Genomic DNA, 19,786 nt, shown 5'->3' with positions numbered 1-19,786 from the left:
ATAATTAAGTCATGTTGTAAAGATCAAGAAGCAGGCATTGATTGTATAGATGGAAAATTGCTCAGAATGGTGGTTGGTTATGTCTCTGCCCCCGTCTGTCATATTTTTAATACTAGCTTGGAGAAATGTACCTTTCCCAAAGAATGGAAGGTGGCTAAAATCATCCCACTACTAAAGGATAAGAAAAAAAGTTTTACAACATCAAATAGTAGACCCATTAGCTTGCTATCAGCGCTTAGTAAAATCTTTGAGAAGTTGGTATTTGATCAAATGCAACATTACTTCTCTGCAAATAACCTGATAACTGAGTTCCAACACGCATACAGGAAAGGACATTCTACATGTACTGCTCTTACTCAGATGACAGATGAGTGGCTGACAGAAATTGACCATCAAAACATCTGTGGTGCTGTCCTATTAGATTTTACTGCAGCATTTGATGTAATTGACCATGGCCTACTTCTTCAAAAGCTGGAAAGCTATGGTTTTCAACCCCCAGCAATTGACTGGTTGAAGAGCTATCTGACATTAAGGTCACAAAAAGTATTTTTCAATGGTAGTTTTTCAGACAGTGTAAGTGTTGAGTGTGGTGTACCACAAGGAAGCTGCTTGGGCCCACTAATGTTCTCAATCTTTACTAATGATTTACCTTTAGCTCTACACAATACGAGGGTAGTAATGTATGCAGATGATACAACTGTGTATACAGCTGCAAAAACACCTGCAGACCTGGCAAACTCCTTAAATAGGGTGTTAGGAATCATAGAGGGTTGGGTAAAACAAAATAGACTGGTCCTAAATATAGCAAAAACAAAAAGTATTGTATTTGGTTCTAATCATTCCTTAAGTCTTGAGCCAGTGCTTAATCTCTCTATTAACAAAACACCAATAGAACAGGTAAAGGAAGTTAAGCTACTAGGTGTCATCCTAGACAGTAGACTGTCCTGGTCTAAACAAATTGACCAGACAGTGAAAAAAATGAGTAGTGGAATAGCCTTACTTAGATGCAGTAGCACATTCCTAACAACAGATTTAAAAAAGAAGGTTAGAGAGACATTGGTTCTTTCTCAGATGGAATATTGCAGTATTATATGGTCAAATGCCACCAAAGAACATCTAGCTAAACTTCAGCGGGTCCAGAACAAAGCAGCACGACTTGTTCTTAGATGTCCATACAAGACAAATATTAACTACATGCACTCACACTTAAACTGGTTGAAAGTTGAAGATAGGCTGAATGCATCCATATTAACATCAACCTGGACAATCTTAAACAACAAAACACCATTGAGTCAATATAATCTGTTCTGCAAAAGTTCTAATACCCATAATCATAACACAAGGTATGCAGCTGCGGGGCGATTTACTGTACCTAAGGCTAATTCCAACTCCTTTCAACGCACAGTCAGATATAGAGCAATTGCAGCATGGAACAAGTTGCCAGCTTTTTTAACTAAAATAGATAAAAAACATGCGTTCAAAAAACATATGAAAAAACACCTTAGTCAATCATACATAACAGCTATGATCTGAGCAGTAGGGGGTATATATGTAAGAGAAGGTTTTTTTTTTTTTGTGTATATATCTTGTGTAGGTGAATATGTATACGTGTGTGTGTGTGCATGTGGGTGTGCGTGTGTGTGTGTGTGTGTGTGTGTGTGTGAGATTCTGTATACGTATGGAGTCTTGCCAATCTAAGGTTTGTTGATGTGATGTAATGAATTTTAAAATTATTTATTATCTGTCTGTATTGTCGGACCCCAGGAAGAATAGCTGGGACGTAAGCCCCAGCTAATGGGGATCCTATAAACAATAAACAATAAACAATAAACTTCTCAGTCCATTCATGTTGGTAGTTTATCTTTAGTCTAACTTGGACTTGGACTCAATGAAACTTGTTGGTGACAGATCTACAGACTGATGCAGATTATATCACAGACGTCTTTTACCTCTCTTTCAACCAATATGGATAAAATGTGGACGTTGTTGTCCTCTAAAGGCATCCTTTGTCCTCCAGGTGGAGGTGGACACATGAATCGTTTCACTGGTAAAACATCTACAAGAAACTCTACAAGTCCAGCTGCCTTTGTTTCATCCTTAAAATATACACTGAGCTGGATGAGTTAGAATCTTCTTTGACATTTATCAGCAGGCGCAGTCGTCACGTTGTAAATCAGTGACGTTTTTAAGGTTCATCATCTCCTACTAAATGTTGAGGAACTAGACTGAACTAGACCAAGAGCAGAGCTACGTTAAATCTGAATCAAGCTCTTTCCTCTTCTCACAGCAGACTGATGATTTAACCAGGTTTCATGAATGTCACCAGATATTAGTCTGTAACTTTGTGGTAAATCATTTTACATCAGATATAGTAGCAGCTAAACCAATAACCGACCATCAAAATATATAACTACATAAACTTCACCACTTTAGACTTTATTGTTGTTACAGCTTCCCTCAATGAACCCAGAAATATTATCAAATACATGACTCCATAAAAAATCAAAAAATAAACTGCAAAAGATAGTTTCATCAGTGATTCAAAGAGCTGTGTCTGATTCAAACTCTGTACTTCTGTTCAACATTCAAATATAAGACGTCATCCTTCCACAAACTAATTAATTCACAGTGTTTTATAAAAGTGAGATGACAAAAAATGAATTGAGGAAAACAGCAAACAGAAAAACAGATGGAGAGCAGGCTTGATCAGAAAGGTTCTTGATCTGTCATTAAAAGACGTCATGAATTAGACATCAGCAGAAATCTGTGAGAATCAGGAATGAAGTATTTATTCATATGAACGTATTTAAAAGTAAAGATTCAGTGTTAATTAAATGTTCTCTGTACATTTGACCCTGTTGTCTTCCTCTTTTTGTTCCTGTCCACTGCCGGCTTCATTAGACCTAACATCACTATCTTTACTTTATTCCTTTAAACACGTCACATAGTTCCTGCGTCAGCTGCTTCTACTCAGGATTAGACTCTTCCTGCTGCAGATCACACAGAGACACTGTGGAATCGTACATCCAGTACCCGGACCCAAACCCAAAGGCCGGGAAGACAGGTTCAGTGAATGTGGTGTTGAAGGTGTGGAGGTGGATCAGTTTGTTAGAGGAGACTCTGTAGAAGGACAGAGTCCCTGCAGGATAGTCCACATATACTCCTAGTCTCTTACAGACTGACAAGGTGTCCGGGAATGGGACAACGACTTCTTTCTTGTTGTGCCAAAAGATGAACTGGTTCTGGGTGCAGGCCAGACTCCAGCACTGATCGTTCCAGCCGAGTCTGCAGTCTGCCCCTTGTCCTCTCCTGCTGATTCTTTTATACACCACCGCTATGACCACGTTTCCCTCACGCTCCACCTCCCAGTAGCAGCGACTGGTCAGACCCTCTGTGCACAGCAGCTGCCAGCAGCAGTGGTCAAACCTCTCTGGATGATCCGGATATGGTTGCTCCTCTCTCACCACAGTCACCTTCAGGTTGTTGTCAGACAGTTTGAGGTTTCTGTGAGCGGTGTTGGGATCCATTTCAAGGTGGCGGGCATCTAATTCAAACAGTAGGAAACAAGCAGCAGGTTATCACCATTAATGGCTTTCATGATGTCTATCAACAGCTACACCAAGATCATGTCTATCTGGGAACAGCTAGCACTCTATCTCACACACACAGACTGTTCATTTTAAATCCATGAATGTCACTTACACTTCCTCAGACCAGGTTTTAATCTCTGCTCTCCACAATCATCCACCCTGAAAGAGGAAACACAGTCCAACTCATGTCCTTTGGTTCTAGAAACAATTAATTTAAACAAGTCTCTATGACCCTGGTCTCTGTAGACCCTGGTCTCTATAGACTCTGGTCTCCATGGACCCTGGTCTCTATAGACTCTGGTCTCTATAGACTCTGGTCTCCATGGACCCTGGTCTCTATAGACCCTGGTCTCTGTGGACCCTGGTCTTTTTATAGACTCTGGTCTCTGTGGACCCTGGTCTCTATAGACTCTGGTCTCCATGGACCCTGGTCTTTTTATAGACTCTGGTCTCTGTAGACCCTGGTCTGTATAGACTCTGATCTCCATGGACCCTGGTCTTTTTATAGACTCTGGTCTCTGTGGACCCTGGTCTCCATGGACCCTGGTCTCTATGGACCCTGGTCTCTATGGACCCTGGTCTCCATGGACCCTGGACTCCATGGACCCTGGTCTGCATGGACCCTTGTGTCTATGGACCCTGGTCTCTATGGACCCTGGTCTCCATGGACCCTGGACTCCATGGACCCTGGTCTCTATGGACCCTTGTGTCTATGGACCCTGGTCTCTATGGACCCTGGTCTCTATGGAGCCTGGTCTCTATGACCCTGGTGTCTATGGACCCTGGTCTCTATAGAGCCTGGTCTCTATGACCCTGGTCTCTATGGACCCTGGTCTCTATGACCCTGGTCTCTATGGACCCTGGTCTCCATGGACCCTGGACTCCATGGACCCTGGTCTCTATGGACCCTTGTGTCTATGGACCCTGGTCTCTATGGACCCTGGTCTCTATGGAGCCTGGTCTCTATGACCCTGGTGTCTATGGACCCTGGTCTCTATAGAGCCTGGTCTCTATGACCCTGGTCTCTATGGACCCTGGTCTCTATGACCCTGGTCTCTATGGACCCTGGTGTCTATAGACCCTGGTCTCTATGGACCCTGGTCTCCATGGACCCTGGTCTCTAAGGATAGGTCAGACTTCAGTGTCAGTAACATTCTGTCTGATTAATTAGTGATAAACTAAAACATCTTCTAGATCAGATAGTAGAAAACACCCTGATAGCAATGATATCATTCTGAACTCATTCAGCAACCCCTTGACTAGAACTGGACCAAGAGTTTAGTGAAATACCACAAAGGTTCTAGTAACAATAGAACCAGGCCCACTCTCCATTTGGACATTTGGAGAACCAAAGAACCCAAAGTGTTCCACATTGGGTTCTTACCTCTTGAAAGTGAATCTGGCTACAAAATCCTCCTGATTCCACTACAGGAGGCAACGTACACACAATTCAACCTTTGGACATTTTATTTAGCCTGGACATCATCACATTCTACCATTGTGATCATTATACAATCCAGAAGAAGACTGAGATTTCCTCCATGTTGTTCACACATGTAACTCCCCAGGGAAACCAGTCACCAAGGCATGCTACATATCAATGCTAAGCTAACTTTCACTACAAGATGGCTGCATTGTGTTTATTATCTGTAGTACCACCATTAGACCACTAGATGGAGGCAACCAGTATCTATCTATCTATCTATCTATCTATCTATCTATCTATCTATCTATCTGATATTTAAAACAAAGTTCTACCTGAGAGTTTCCAGACTGCATTTTCGATCCTTTACTCCACCTGAGAGAAGAGCCACTCCTGACTCTCCTGGATGGTTGTAGCTCAGGTCCAGCTCCCTCAGATGGGAGGGGTTGGAGCTCAGAGCTGAGGCCAGAGAAGAACAGCCTTCCTCTGTGATCAGACAACCTGACAGCCTGTAATCAACAACATCAAACCACTGATTCAATGATCTACTAGTTTTACATTTAATCATGGGAGAAAGCTAAAAACAGAATTTTATTCATAACGTCATAATCTCATGAAGATAATGTGACATTGACATGGTTGAATCCTCACCTCAGAGTCTCCAGTTTGCAGTGAGGACTCTCCAGCCCAGCAGATAAAAGCTGGACTCCTGAATCCTGCAGATCGTTGTTACTCACATCCAGCTCTTTGAGGCTGGAGGACTGTGTGGAGATTACTGAGGACAGAGTTTCACAGCTCCTCCATAACAAGTCACAGCCACTCAACCTAAAGATGACACGATAAAAGAGAAATACTTTGTTGGACATGAAATTTAATATCTGAACCAGCAGCAGTAAAAGAACAGAATGAAACACTGGTATGCCTGGTATGTGAACCAGAAACCAGGACCAGGAGACACCACAAACAAGTTCAAATAAAATTACTTCTGTGGTCATCCCTCACAAATCTGGGTCCTAGATCTCACTGTGACAGATGAGTGTTGAAATGTGCCCATGTCTAAAACAAACTGACCAATCAGAACATGACAGGAAATGACACAACATCTGACTTTACAACCAGCTGTATCCTGACCTGAGAGTTTCCAGTTTACAGTGAGGACTCTCCAGTCCAGCAGACAGCGGCTTCACTCCTGAATCCTGCAGGTTGTTGTCACTCAGGTCCAGCTCTCTCAGACTGGAGGGCTGGGAGCTGAGAACTGAAGACAGAGCTTCACAGCTTCTCTTTGAGAGGTTACAACTGCTCAGCCTGAAGAAGAATCAACATCAAATGTTTTATTTGTCATTTACTAAATGAATCATGTTTCAAATAGTTCCTAAATCCACCTACAGAGCTTTGTTGGAGGCTTTGACCACTGGCAGCAGCCTCAGAAGAGCCTCCTCTGAAGCAGAGTATTTCTTCAGGTCAAACACGTCCAGATCTTCTTCTGATGACAGTAAGATGAAGACCAGAGCTGACCACTGAGCAGGAGACAGTTTATCTGTGGAGAGACTTCCTGATCTCAGGTACTGTTGGATCTCCTCCACTAGAGAACCATCATTCAGTTCATTCAGACAGTGGAACAGATTGATGCTTCTCTCTGCAGACAGATTGTCATTGATCTTCTCCTTGATGTACTGAACTGTTTTCTGATTTGTCTCTGAGCTACTTCCTGTCTGTGTCAGCAGGCCTCGTAGGAGAGTCTGATTGGTCTCCAGTGAAAGACCCAGGAGGAAGCGGAGAAACAAGTCCAGGTGTCCATGTGGACTCTGTAAGGCCTTGTCCACAGCATTCTGGTAGAAGAGCAATGGATCAGGTTTGTGTTTGGACATCAAAGGCCACCAGGAGGTTGTTTTCTGATTGTTTTCTTCCATCAGGTTGACAGCAGAGTTGGTGAAGGTCAGATGGACATGAAGAGCAGCCAGAAACTCCTGAACGCTCAGATGGACGAAGCAGAACACCTTGTCCTGGTACAGTCCTCTCTCCTCTTTAAAGATCTGTGTGAACACTCCTGAGTACACTGAGGCTGCTCTGATATCAATGCCACACTCTGTCAGGTCTGATTCATAGAAGATCAGGTTTCCTTTCTGCAGCTGATCAAAAGCCAGTTTTCCCAGAGCAAGAATCCTCTCTTTACTTGCTTGATTCCAGTGTGGATCTGCATCGGTTCTTCCCTGATGCTTGACCTTCTTCACTTTGGTCTGAGCCACCAGGAAGTGGATGTACATCTCAGTCAGGGTCTTGGGCAGCTCTCCTCCCTCTCTGGTTTCCAACACATCCTCCAGAACTGTAGCAGTGATCCAGCAGAAGACTGGGATGTGACACATGATGTGGAGGCTTCGTGATGTCTTGATGTGGGACATGATCTGGCTGGCAAGCTTCCCATTTCTGCATTTTTTCTGAAAGAAGTCCAGTTTTTGAGAGTCAGCAAAACCTCTGACCTCTGTCACCATGTCAACACAGTCAGGAGGGATCTGATTGGCTGCTGCAGGTCGTGTGGTTATCCAGAGGCGAGCAGAGGGAAGCAGTTTCCCCCTGATGAGGTTTGTCAGCAGCACATCCACTGAGGTGGACTCTGTAACATCAGTCAGGATCTCAGTCTTGTGGAAATCCAGAGGAAGTCGACACTCATCCAGACCGTCAAAGATGAACACAACCTGGAACTCTTCAAAGCTGCAGATTCCTGCTTCTTTGGTTTCAGTAAAGAAGTGATGAACAAGTTCCACCAAGCTGAACTTTCTCTCTTTCAACACATTCAGCTCTCTGAAAGTCAATGGAAATATGAAGAGGATGTCCTGGTTGGCTTTGTCTTCAGCCCAGTCCAGAGTGAACTTCTGTGTTAAGACTGTTTTCCCAATGCCAGCCACTCCCTTTGTCATCACTCTTCTGATTGGTCCATGTCTTCCAGGTGATGCTTTAAAGAGGTCTTCTTGTCTGATGGTTGTTTCTGGTCTGTGTGGTTTCCTGGATGCTGTTTCAATCTGTCTGATCTCATGTTCATCATTTAACTCTCCATCCTCTTCTATTGTCAGGTAGGTCTCGGTGTAGACCCCATCTTGAATCATAGATTTTCCTCCTTTTTTCATCTTTCCAGATGAATCCTGAAACTTATTCTTCAAGTTGGATTTGAGATTCTTCAGACACTCAGCAAGACCCTCTGAATAAACAAATCATTGAGAGAATGCTTTAGTAAATGTGAGTCCTGAAGTTACTCTAAGTGTATGACTTTGTGAGTTGCAGAGGTGGGTAGTAATGAGTTACTTTTACTCCATTACATTTACTTGAGTAACTTTTTGAAAAAAAATATTTCTAAGAGTACTTTTACTGCACCATACTTTTTACTTTTACTTGATTACATTTGCAAAGAAGAAATGCTACTCTTTCTCTGCTGCATTGGGCTACACTCGATATGTTACTCTGTTTCACCAATCAGACGTAGCCATGCAGTCACATGACTACACAAACTGGAGGCATCGAGTGAGATTTGAAAATCTGTGCCTTAATTTGTTATTTTCTAAAGATGTTATTTATTTTTACTCATTTTGTATTTTATTATTTGGAAATACCAGAATTTGCACATTGTTTTATATTTTTGTCTGTCTGATTACATAAGTTCTAAAAAATAAATAAATCAGACATTGATGATGATCAGTTATTCAGTACTTGAGTAGTTTTTTTCACTCTTTTTTTTATTAATAATGCTAGTAACTTTTGTATCACTTGGCCTTGTACCAGGAATCAACCCCAGGTCTGTTATATGTGACATTTAATGATGTATCACTTACCTGTTATAACTGGCCCTACGTCTGGGCCTGATAAGACGTGTACAAGATCATTCCTATTCAGCTTCTTCAAAACATTTCTGGTCACCTCTAAAGTGTTTTCACAGTAGGTCTGCAGCATCTGATCCACAGTGTCCGGCCTGTCTGCTTTATCTATGCAGCTCTTTGGGATTATAGGGAAGCGTCCCAGGACCTCAGACTTTTGCAGATACCATTTGAACTCTTTTAACTCATTGTCTTCCAGATCCTTCAGTATTCTCAGGAGAAGTTCTTCCCTTGGAGCTTCAGACAGCTTTCTTTCCTGGCAAAATCAAAGAAAAGGAAGGCCTTTTTATTAGTATCAAAGAATTTTTGACAAACTTTCTGATATTTCAGGAAGGGTAAGGGGCAGAGCCTATAAGCCTGGAGGAAGGGCAGGAAAGGCAGCAGTGAGGCAGGGTTGATAAATGGTAGCACGTCTGAGTGTGAAAATATTATGTTACAGTTGCGTTTATATCTGTGGGCTACAGTGGGTTAGCAGCTCATTGTGGCAGTAGCCCAGGCTTTAATAAGCCATGGGCTACACCCTAACTTGCTACAAGTACGACTAATGATAAAATACCCCGAGAGTCAGCGAGAGCAGGGGCGGAAGATGACTCAGTTTGGACTGACACGGCTTTTGACCCAGGAAAGAATTTGACACCGAGTAGGCAAGGCACGTTACTGGAAGCTACTAGTTCAGATGGAGATGGAAAGAAGCAGCGTGTTTGTGTGTGTGGCTGGCAAAAGATAACAACAGTAAAGGGCCTCAGAATCCACCAAGGGAGAAAAAAGTGTTTGGCAGAGGGAACACAGGGACCCCGCATTGATAGATACTTCTTAAGAAGTGCATTAAGTCAGTCGGTTGAAGTCCTGCGACAGGAGTTAACCCACAGTTCGCAGGACATCAGCACCCCTAATGTTGAGGCAGGTGCAAGCACTGAGGCAGACAGAGAGGCCAGCCAGCTAAAGAGGGAGAAAATTAGCAGTCAGAAAGCAAGGATCAAATGGCCAGGTGCATCAGATATTAGGCAGGACATCAATAGTGATTTGGTTAGTGTACTAGGTAGACTTAAAGGGACGGCGGAGAATAAGTTGGAGAAAATGGGAGATCTTATTTATGGTTATGGTAAGGAAAGATTTGGTGTGGCTGAGAAACAGAAGAAGCAAGAGGGACAGGTGGTTAGATCGAGGCGTCAGCAAGAGATCGATAGGCTCGTACAGGAGAGGAGACTCCTTAAGAGGCAGTGGAGGAAAGCTACAGTTGAAGAGAAGGAAGGTATTGATTGTTTACAGGCAGATGTTAGGAAGCGATTGGCAGCATTAAGAAGGGCGGAGAACATTAGGAAAAATAGGAAAAGGAAAGAGCGGGCTAGATTAGCATTTTATAAGGACCCATTTAGGTTTGTGAAGTCACTATTTAGTAAGGAAAAGAATGGTAGCCTCACGGTACCAAAAGAGAGGCTTGAGGAGTACTTGGAGGAGGTGCATAAAGATACGGACAGGTTTAGAAAGTTGGCACTACCCTCTGATATTCCACCTATTGGTGAAATAGTTAGCCAGTGTGATGACAGCCCACCAAGGTGGAAAGAGGTTCAAGAAGTGGTAAGACGTGCAAGAGCCTCTTCAGCCCCGGGACCTAATGGGGTCCCCTACCAGCTGTATAAGAGTGCACCAGATGTGCTGAGGTTCCTGTGGAAATTGATGAAAGTAGTATGGAAGAAATAGGTTATTCCCAAGGCATGGCGCAGGGCAGGGGGGATTTTTATTCCCAAAGAGAGGGACTCATTGGAAATAAGCCAGTTTATACCAATTAGTCTGCTTAATGTTGAGGGGAAGATTTTCTTCAGTGTTGTGGCACGGAGGTTGTCCAGTTACTTGGTGAAAAACAGACTCGTTGATACGTCGGTGCAAAAGGCTGGGATCCCCGGCTTCTCTGGATGCTTAGAGCACACCAGTATGATTTGGCACCAAATTCAGTTAGCAAAGCAAGAGAAGAGAGACCTGCATGTTGTATTCTTAGACCTGGCTAATGCTTTTGGGTCAGTGCCACAGTTTGTTATGGGAAGCATTTGACTTCTTTAGAGTTCCAGGTAGTATAAAAAACTTAGTCAAAGCCTACTTTTTAGACATTCAACTCTGCTTTATCACAGCAGAGTACTCTACAGCATGGCAGCAGCTGGAGGTAGGCATCATGGCAGGGTGTACAATCTCTCCACTAGCCTTTACAATGGCAATGGAGGTCATTATTAGGGTTTCCAAATGGGTGGTAGGTGGAGAAAGGCTGCAGGGAGGGCTTCGCCTCCCCCCAATCAGGGCCTACATGGACGACATGACGACAGCAACGTCAACCGCTCCTTGTACCAGAAGATTGCTGGATAAGCTAAATAGCAACCTGCAGTGGGCTAGGATGAAAGTGAAGCCTATTAAATCTAGGAGTATTTCTATTGTTAAAGGAAAGTTAGTAGATAGGAAGTTTGTTATAAATGATGAGGTAGTTCCCACAGTGCTGGAAAAGCCAGTGAAGAGCTTGGGAAGATGGTATGATGCAAGTCTTAGTGATAAGGCGCAGTTTGAAGGGTTGAGGCAGGAAATGATTCAAGGCATTTCAAGCATAGACCGGTCAGGGCTACCAGGGAAGTTAAAATTGTGGTGCTGGCAATTTGGTTTACTGCCTCGGCTAATGTGGCCGCTGACGGTGTATGAGGTTGCCCTTTCAAAGGTAGAAAAGTTAGAAAGAATGATCAATTCATTTATCAGAAAGTGGCTTGGTGTCCCACGCTGCTTAAGTGACACAGCCTTGTATGGGAAAGGCATTCTGGAGCTCCCAGTTACCAGCTTAACAGAGGAGTTTAAGTGTGCTAAAGTTAGACTGGAAATGACTCTGACTCAGTCAAAGGATCCAGTGGTTAGGAGTGTTGCGCCTTCTATTAAGACAGGGAGGAAGTGGAAGGCAAAAGAGGCAGTGCAGCAAGCACAGGCAGCTCTTAAACATAGGGATATCATAGGTCATGTACAGCAAGGGCGTGGAGGCCTAGGGCTGTGTGCAGGGAAACCTCTGTGGAGCAAGGCATCAGCAGTGGAAAGGAGAAAGATGGTAGTGGAAGAAGTACAGAAGCAAGAGGAAGCAGTTAGATGCTCTAAGGCAGTGTCGCAGGCTAAGCAGGGTCAGTGGGTGAACTGGGAGAGTGTGGAGAAAAGGAAGTTGAAGTGGAGAGAGCTTTGGAGCATGGAGGCTAGCAGGATTAGATTTATGATAGGGGCTACTTATGATGTGCTGCCAACTCCCCAGAACCTAAACCAGTGGGTAGGTGAGGATAATGCCTGTCCACTGTGCACTTGTGTCTGCACGCTTAGCCATATTCTGACAGGTTGTAAGGTTTGTCTTTCCCAAGGACGTTATACCTGGCGTCACAATCAGGTACTGAAATGTTTAGCAGCTGCAATTGAGGAAAAACGGGTGAATGTAAACTCCATGGCCGTTAACAGAGAGAATAGATGTATTAAGTTTGTACGGGAGGGAGAAAAGGCTAGACTATCAGGCATCAGGCATAACACGGGACAGCTAAGAGTGGGAGGAGCCTGGCAGATGAGAGCGGATTTAAATGGACAACTGGTTATTCCAGCTGAGATAGTTAGCACTCGACTACGGCCAGATCTGCTGTTGTGGTCTGAGCCAAAGAAAGTAGTGTATTTCATAGAGATGACTGTCCCGTGGGAAGATAGAGTTGAGGAGGCTAATGAGCGAAAAAGAGCCAAGTATGCAGAGTTAGCAGCAGATGCAGAGCAGAATGGATGGAAGGCTTATGTCCGCCCGGTAGAAGTGGGTTGCCATGGATTTGTGGCAAAGTCGGTGATTGCTCTGCTGAGTGAGCTGGGCATACGAGGAAGGAGCCAGAGGACTGCGGTTAGCAACATGTCCCGGGCAGCAGAGAGAGCCAGCGATTGGTTATGGGTGCGCAGGAAGCATGCTAGCTGGGGAACTAGCTAAGGTAAGGATGGCCGCATGTAGGCCTCGATTTGTTTGTTACGCGATTTGTTTGTTACGTGTTTTCGGCCCGCAGCAACGGGGCGAATCACGGTAGATTTGCTTGTTTGTTACGTGGTTCAGTCCGCATTAATGGGGCGAATCATGGTAGATTTGTTTGTTACGTGGTTCAGTCCGCATCAACGGGGCGAATCATGGTAGATTTGTTTGTTTGGCTTGTGGTTCAGTCCGCATCAACGGGGCGAATCATGGTAGATTTGTTTGTTTGGCTCGTGGTTCAGTCTGCATCAACGGGGCGAATCATGGTAGATTTGTTTGTTTGTTACGTGGTTCAGTCCGCATCAACGGGGCGAATCATGGTAGATTTGTTTGTTACGTGGTTCAGTCCGCATCAACGGGGCGAATCATGGTAGATTTGTTTGTTTGGCTTGTGGTTCAGTCCGCATCAACCGGGCGAATCATGGTAGATTTGTTTGTTTGGCTTGTGGTTCAGTCCGCATCAACGGGGCGAATCATGGTAGATTTGTTTGTTTGGCTTGTGGTTCAGTCCGCATCAACGGGGCGAATCATGGTAGATTTGCTTGTTTGGCTCGTGGTTATTAGTTACTAGCTGTTGATAGACATCGAATGGTGAGGGAAACAGGGTTGTGCAGTGGCGGTGTGGAGGGGGGTGACTCCAGGACGCTGGAAGTCACTGTTAAGCCTTCTCGAGGTGTCGTGGGCCTAACTTAACGAAACATCGGTGAAGGGAGGTGCCCACTTGAAAACCCCAATGACATGCTGCAGACTGCTGTTGTCTTCTTGTTACGTGGTAGCTATGGTTAGCTGCTGAGCGGGCCATACAAGCCAGCAGCGTTTAGTTAGTTTATGTTTTACAATGTCTGAACTATGCTGCTCAAAGGGCTTACAAGCCAGCAGCTTTTACTTAGTTTATGTAGATTATAGGTTAATTGTCATATTATATGACCATAGGTTTGGTAGGGTCTCTTAGTTGAACAGGGCCTCTAAATGTGTTTTGCCTGGGATTTTGGCACAAGGGATTATAACATCTTATCCTGTGTATTACTGAATGTTGTTTTAAAATGAAGGATAAACAGAATTTTGCTCCATCATGTTCCCAGGGAGAATGTGAGGAACTCAAAGCTAAAGTTCACTTAATATTTTCATTGTTTGAGTAATTCCAGGTGGCCTATAAGTGCGTAAAAAGAGTAAAAGAGTACTGCAGTTACCCGTAACCAGGGAATACAGACAGTTGTATTTAAGACCTTAGGCCAGGGTGAGCCTTAAACTGAAGCTGTAGCCAACCGGTAAATGTTTATTTGGACTGATGCTCATCAGTTTGATGAGGCAGAGGTGTTTGTAAATGTAACTCGTTTGAACATATTACGTCTTGTATCTTATAATTAGAGCTTCCACTCAAAGGGCTGGATAGAGGATAGAGGATAAAAAAATGTATCACAACATAAGATAAGAAGTGAGGCAACCCATTAGACCAAGGAAATCTTATTCAATGAAATATGGAAGAAGGTAGAAAAAGGAAAAGAAAATCTACTGCAGTCTCCATGAGAGGGTTTGACTAATCTATAAAACAACTGTGTGATACCACACACTGAGACCTTGCTTGGTCACGTGGTGCTCGGACATCGCAACAGTCAGAAGGATTAAGTGAATTTAATGTTTAATGCATAAAACTGTGAACATGTAACTATTTCTATGTATATGTATGGGACACAGTGTTCTGGGTCCTTTTAGATTAAACAAACTTTTGTGATGTTTAATAGTTCCTTAAACTTGTCAACTCTATATTAATATTCACCAAAATGTAACAAAAATAGTTATAATAGTTTATTAACTGGCATCTTCTACCTTTAATAGTTCTTATTTACTTAAATGTAAAAAGAAGAACAAGATATGACCTTTAACCTCTTAAGTCCTAGGATGCTGGGAGGTGAAGCTAGATTCTTTACTTTGTCTGATTAATTAGTGATAAACTAAAGCAACCCCTTGACTAGAACTGGACCAAGAGTTTAGAGAAATACCACAAAGGTTCTAGTAAAAATAGAACCAGGCCCACTCTCCATTTGGACATTTGGAGAACCAAAGAACCCAGTGTTCCACATTTGTTTTACCTTTTTACCTCTTGAAAGGGAATCTGGCTACAAAATCCTACTGATTCCACTACAGGAGACAATGTACACACAATTCAACCTTTGGACATTTTATTTGGCCTGGACATCATCACATTCTACCATTGTGCACATTATACAATCCAGGAGAAGATTGAGATTTCCTCCATGTTGTTCACACATGTAACTCCCCAGGGAAACCAGTCACCAAGGCATGCTACATATCAATGCTAAGCTAACAGAACAGTGTTGTGTTCATTATTTGTGGTACCACCATTTGACCACTAGATGGAGGTAAAGGACCATGTATGAAAATGAGACAAAGGACAGATTCAGTCCAGTCACCATGTGGTTCATAGTTGATGTCGAATCATGTGGATAGACTCTAAAGGACAGAAGATAATAAAACTAGATCAGTTACTTTTGATGTCAGTTGTTTTTGATTTTGATGAAATATTGAGACAGAAGAAAAAACTCTGACATGATGACTATGACTGGTTCTCTCCAGCTATGTGATGTTTGGTATCAATGGACAGAGTAGCTTCTCTAGTTTCTAATGACACCCAGCATGGCAGGGTGGAGCAGAGAGGATTGTGGGTAATGTTAGATTCTATTTTGACTGTCCCTCATATTTCCAGGACTCTTCTTTTTCCTAAATGTACACAAAATACATAGATAGATACTTTATTGATCCCGAAGGACACACCATCACACTTGTGTGTCCACTCAAAGACAATAAACTATGAAACCACCTCTCGCTGTAATCCTGAGACATAGGCTCCACCAACTGTCTAGTTACTGCAGCTTTCAGCCTGTGGTTAGCTTTATAGCCATACAGATGCTAGTATCACATTAGCAAAACTTTATCAAGTGTTTAACTGATAGGTAAACATTCACTTAACAGTCACAGAGTTCCAGTTAACTCTGACCACACTAACACTTCTCCTCCAGGCGCAGTCAGCCTTCACAGTCCCTGATTTAGTATTTAGTTGGTTAATATAGATGATATAGATGATGTGACTGAGGTCTTATGGGACCTGTTCTGGTTCTGGTTCTGGTTGCTACTCTGATGAAGTGGGAGAGCAGGAAAGACTGAACTCCTCTCCACAGCTTCCAGAGAAAACGGAGTCTTACCTTCACTACTTCCAAAGAAATTCATGCTAATGATCAACGTTGTCAACAAACCACATCAACTTGTTTGATAAGTTTCAGGTGAGATGCTGCCATTGGCTGCTTTAAATGACTGTTGGTTCTGGAAACTGATTGGCTGTTGGCATTACAGTTTTTCTCGATTGTTTACACACAAAAACTGGTACTTGAGACACAATGACCACAACATGTAACTCGTGCACCAACCCCCTGAACCAATTCTGCTAAACTACAAGCACAATTCCTGCTTTACACTCAAATTGCAATTCTAAAACACACTTTTTTCACAACACTACACACAATTCTCTGCATTTGGCACAATTTTCATGACGAAAATCTCTTGTTTTCACAAGGAACACACTACCACTCAAATTCTAAAGTTAAGTTGTCCTACTATGCACATTGACTCATCACATGGGTAAACACCTGTCACACAGGTTTACAATTAGCAATCAGAGCTTTAGCATAAAAAGGGCAACAGGTGAGCTCTGTTTTGGAGCAATGGATGCCAACATTGGAAACAGAGGCAGAGCCAGAGCCAGAGGAGTGAAAGTAAGAGGAGGAGGACGGGGAGGACGAGAACGAGGACAAGGGAGGCCAAGGACTGTAATCTCTGATGAGATCCGAGCCACTTTGGTTGACCATGTGATCAACCATGGTCTAACAATGAGGGTACAGCCAAATTTGAGCAGGTACACTGTAGCATCCATTATCCGGACCTTCCGAAATGAGAATAGGTAAGAAATCTACTCTCAATAGAAAATTGCAGTACTGCATATCAATACAGTACTCAATGAGTACAGTAGTACAGAAATGCCTGTGGACTGTTCTATAAAAATAAAGTATGTTTCAAGTATTTGGGAAATGTATTCCTACTTTGCATTCCTACACAGTATTTACAGTATTTTACTATTTGTTTGGCAGAACTGAAAGATTACCAACACAAGGTGGTCGGGAACGTCTTCTATCTCCTGAACAGGAAACTGAAATAATCAACATGGTCCTAGAAAATAACGCCATAACATTACGGCAAATACAAAGAAAAATAATAGAAAACAATGACATATTTCAAAATATTGATAGGGTAAGCTTATCAACACTGGACCGTGTCTTGCGCAGAAATAATCTGAGGATGAAGCAGGTCTACAGGGTGCCATTTGAACGCAATTCAGAGAGAGTCAAAGAATTGCGATATAACTATGTGCAAGTGAGTCCTATACAATCCCACAATTGATGCATACTCGCAACACTGTATAAATTACTGTATACATATTTCAGTATTGTAATCACAATGATTGTGTTTTACAATAGTGACCACTCCCATGTCTATTTCTGATATTGTGATGTGTGTTTCAGAGAGTCCTTGAGCTAGAGGTGGCTGCAGTGGAGCACCAGTTCATCTTCACTGATGAGGTTGGATTCAACCTCACAAAAAGACGAAGGAGGGGAAGGAATATGATCGGACAGCGAGCTATTGTTGAAGTCCCTGGCCAGCGCGGAGGGAACATCACAATGTGTGCAGCGATTACGCACCACGGTGTCATGCATCACCATGCTACCCTTGGCCCCTACAACACTGCCCATCTGATCACATTCCTGGACACGCTACACAACACACTCATTCCACCAGACCAGATAGATGGCCCAGAGCAGCTCAGGTACGTTGTAATTTGGGACAACGTAAGTTTCCACTGGTTCATTGCCCACCCACGTTTTTTAGTTGTTTATCTCCCTCCATATTCCCCATTCCTAAATCCAATTGAGGAATTTTTTCTGCCTGGAGATGGAAAGTGTATGACCGAAGTCCACAAACGTGTATACCCCTTCTCCAAGCTATGGAAGACGCATGTAGAGATATAGCAGTTGATGCTTTTCATGGCTGGATTCGCCATGCTAGGCGATATTTCCCCCGCTGCTTGGCCAGGGAAAACATTGCTTGTGATGTGGATGAGGTGCTGTGGCCAGACCGAAACAGAAGACAGGATGCAGCATAGTTATTTTTATTTTTTTTTACAGTTACTGTATACAGTAAATTCTTCTGTTTTGTATGTAGACCACTGTACAGTATGTGGAACTTTGTGTTGGTTGGGATGTACACTGTGTACATTGTTTTTGTGGGAAAAATAAAATATATTTATTAACGTGCATTTGTGTGTTCTGAGTATAAAAACAATATTCTCAAATATTTTACATTACAACACACTGATGTATATACTGTCTGTAGTAAGTTTAAAAGGCCTAAGTCATTACGATGAATGGAGAAGTGTGTTTTACATTGAGCACGTCAGTGTTCAACTGGTTCTTATAAATGTCTATTGATATGATGGTTTGTGTGTGTCATTTGAAAACAAAATACCATTTTGAGAAGAAATAACATTGTTTTGAATGTGAAGTTTAATTTTGCAGGAGAATTGAGAGGTTTTGCCCGTTGTGTGTGTGTTTTTGGATTTGTGTGTAGAGTTCTGAGAATATGAGGCATGCTTTCAGAAAATGTGTGTAAACAATCGAGAAAAACTGTAATACAATTATCAGCTGCTACAGGGACCAGAGGACTTTAGTATTTTATTATCATTTATTTTATTATCATTTGAAAACACGTCTGGTTTAAAGTTAAACCAGACGTGTTATTTGTCTAAAATATTTATCTGTTGCACCTCCAAAACAAACAGCAAGACAAACGTTCATCTTTACTTTACTTTACATCTATTTTTACTTTATCAGTTCAGCGGCAAACATCCACATATATATGTATATATATGTATATATATATATATATATATTTACTGAGACACTGATCAGGTGATCACCTTAACCAAATCTTATTTTATGAGGAAGATTATAAAAAAACACTGCTGTGATTAAAGATTGAGATTATCCCACCAATAATGATTTCTAAACTCTTCCTAAGTCACAGTTTTTTTACAATCACTTTGCTACTATTTTCAGAACCTTGATGTCATTTTTCACAACTCTAGACACAAAACTCACAACCAATGATCAAAATGCACATTTTTCAAAACTCTAACCCTTTTCTCAATTGCTTGGATACAATACACATAAAACTTAGATCATTTGTTCATTCAAAAAAATCACCTGTTCAATATGATACAACTTAACATCAAAATACTACTATTTCAAAAGGCAATTCACACATTACATTTCAAATGAGTGTCTATTCATTTCCTTACAATGATCTAACTATCAATTGATACAACTGCTCAAAATGATAAGTAACTGTTGCATTACTAAATGCATAGTTGTATGGAAACAACTCCAAATCCACAACACAGAGTTGATGACAATGTAGAAGTACAGTAATCACACCTGTTTTGTTTCTTACATGTACAGTACAAGCAAGCAAGTTGAGGAACACTGCATTTGATGTTTTACAGTACTGTCTTTTATTTTCTACTGTATTTCATAGCTAATTACAGTATTTTTGCTTTAATTCAAATACTGTAAACCTATGTTGTGATTGTACTGTCTTGAATTTCCCCTTGGGGATCAATAAAGTATCTATATATCTATCTATCTATCTATCTATCTATCTATCTATCTATCTATCTATCTATCTATCTATCTATCTATCTATCTATCTATCTATCTATCTATCTATCTCTATCTAGTGTTTTGCATCAATATACTGTATTACAAACTTTGTTCAATGATTCCAC

General features: G+C 42.1%; 1 protein-coding gene across 2 annotated transcripts in view; it reads right to left on the bottom strand.

The window, feature by feature from the left end:
- Positions 1-1,921: 1,921 nt before the first annotated feature.
- Positions 1,922-19,786, bottom strand: part of LOC311499567 (protein NLRC3-like) — a 21,142-nt gene continuing 3,277 nt past the window's right edge. For both annotated transcript variants that reach the window (XM_084560592.1, XM_084560591.1), the window contains 7 exons: positions 8,835-9,132; positions 6,400-8,206; positions 6,145-6,318; positions 5,665-5,838; positions 5,349-5,522; positions 3,703-3,749; positions 1,922-3,544 (listed from right to left, as the gene is read on the bottom strand). In XM_084560592.1, the coding sequence (XP_084416718.1) occupies positions 2,967-3,544; positions 3,703-3,749; positions 5,349-5,522; positions 5,665-5,838; positions 6,145-6,318; positions 6,400-8,206; positions 8,835-9,132 (3,252 nt within the window). In that variant the 3' untranslated portion in view covers positions 1,922-2,966. The remainder of the gene's footprint in view (positions 3,545-3,702; positions 3,750-5,348; positions 5,523-5,664; positions 5,839-6,144; positions 6,319-6,399; positions 8,207-8,834; positions 9,133-19,786) is intronic.

This window comes from Chelon labrosus, assembly GCF_963514085.1.
Source record: "Chelon labrosus genome assembly, chromosome: 14".
NCBI classification, from domain to species: Eukaryota; Metazoa; Chordata; class Actinopteri; order Mugiliformes; family Mugilidae; genus Chelon; species Chelon labrosus.
The sequence above is the reverse complement of the archived record's forward strand: the minus strand, read 5'-3'. Positions and strand labels throughout refer to the sequence as shown.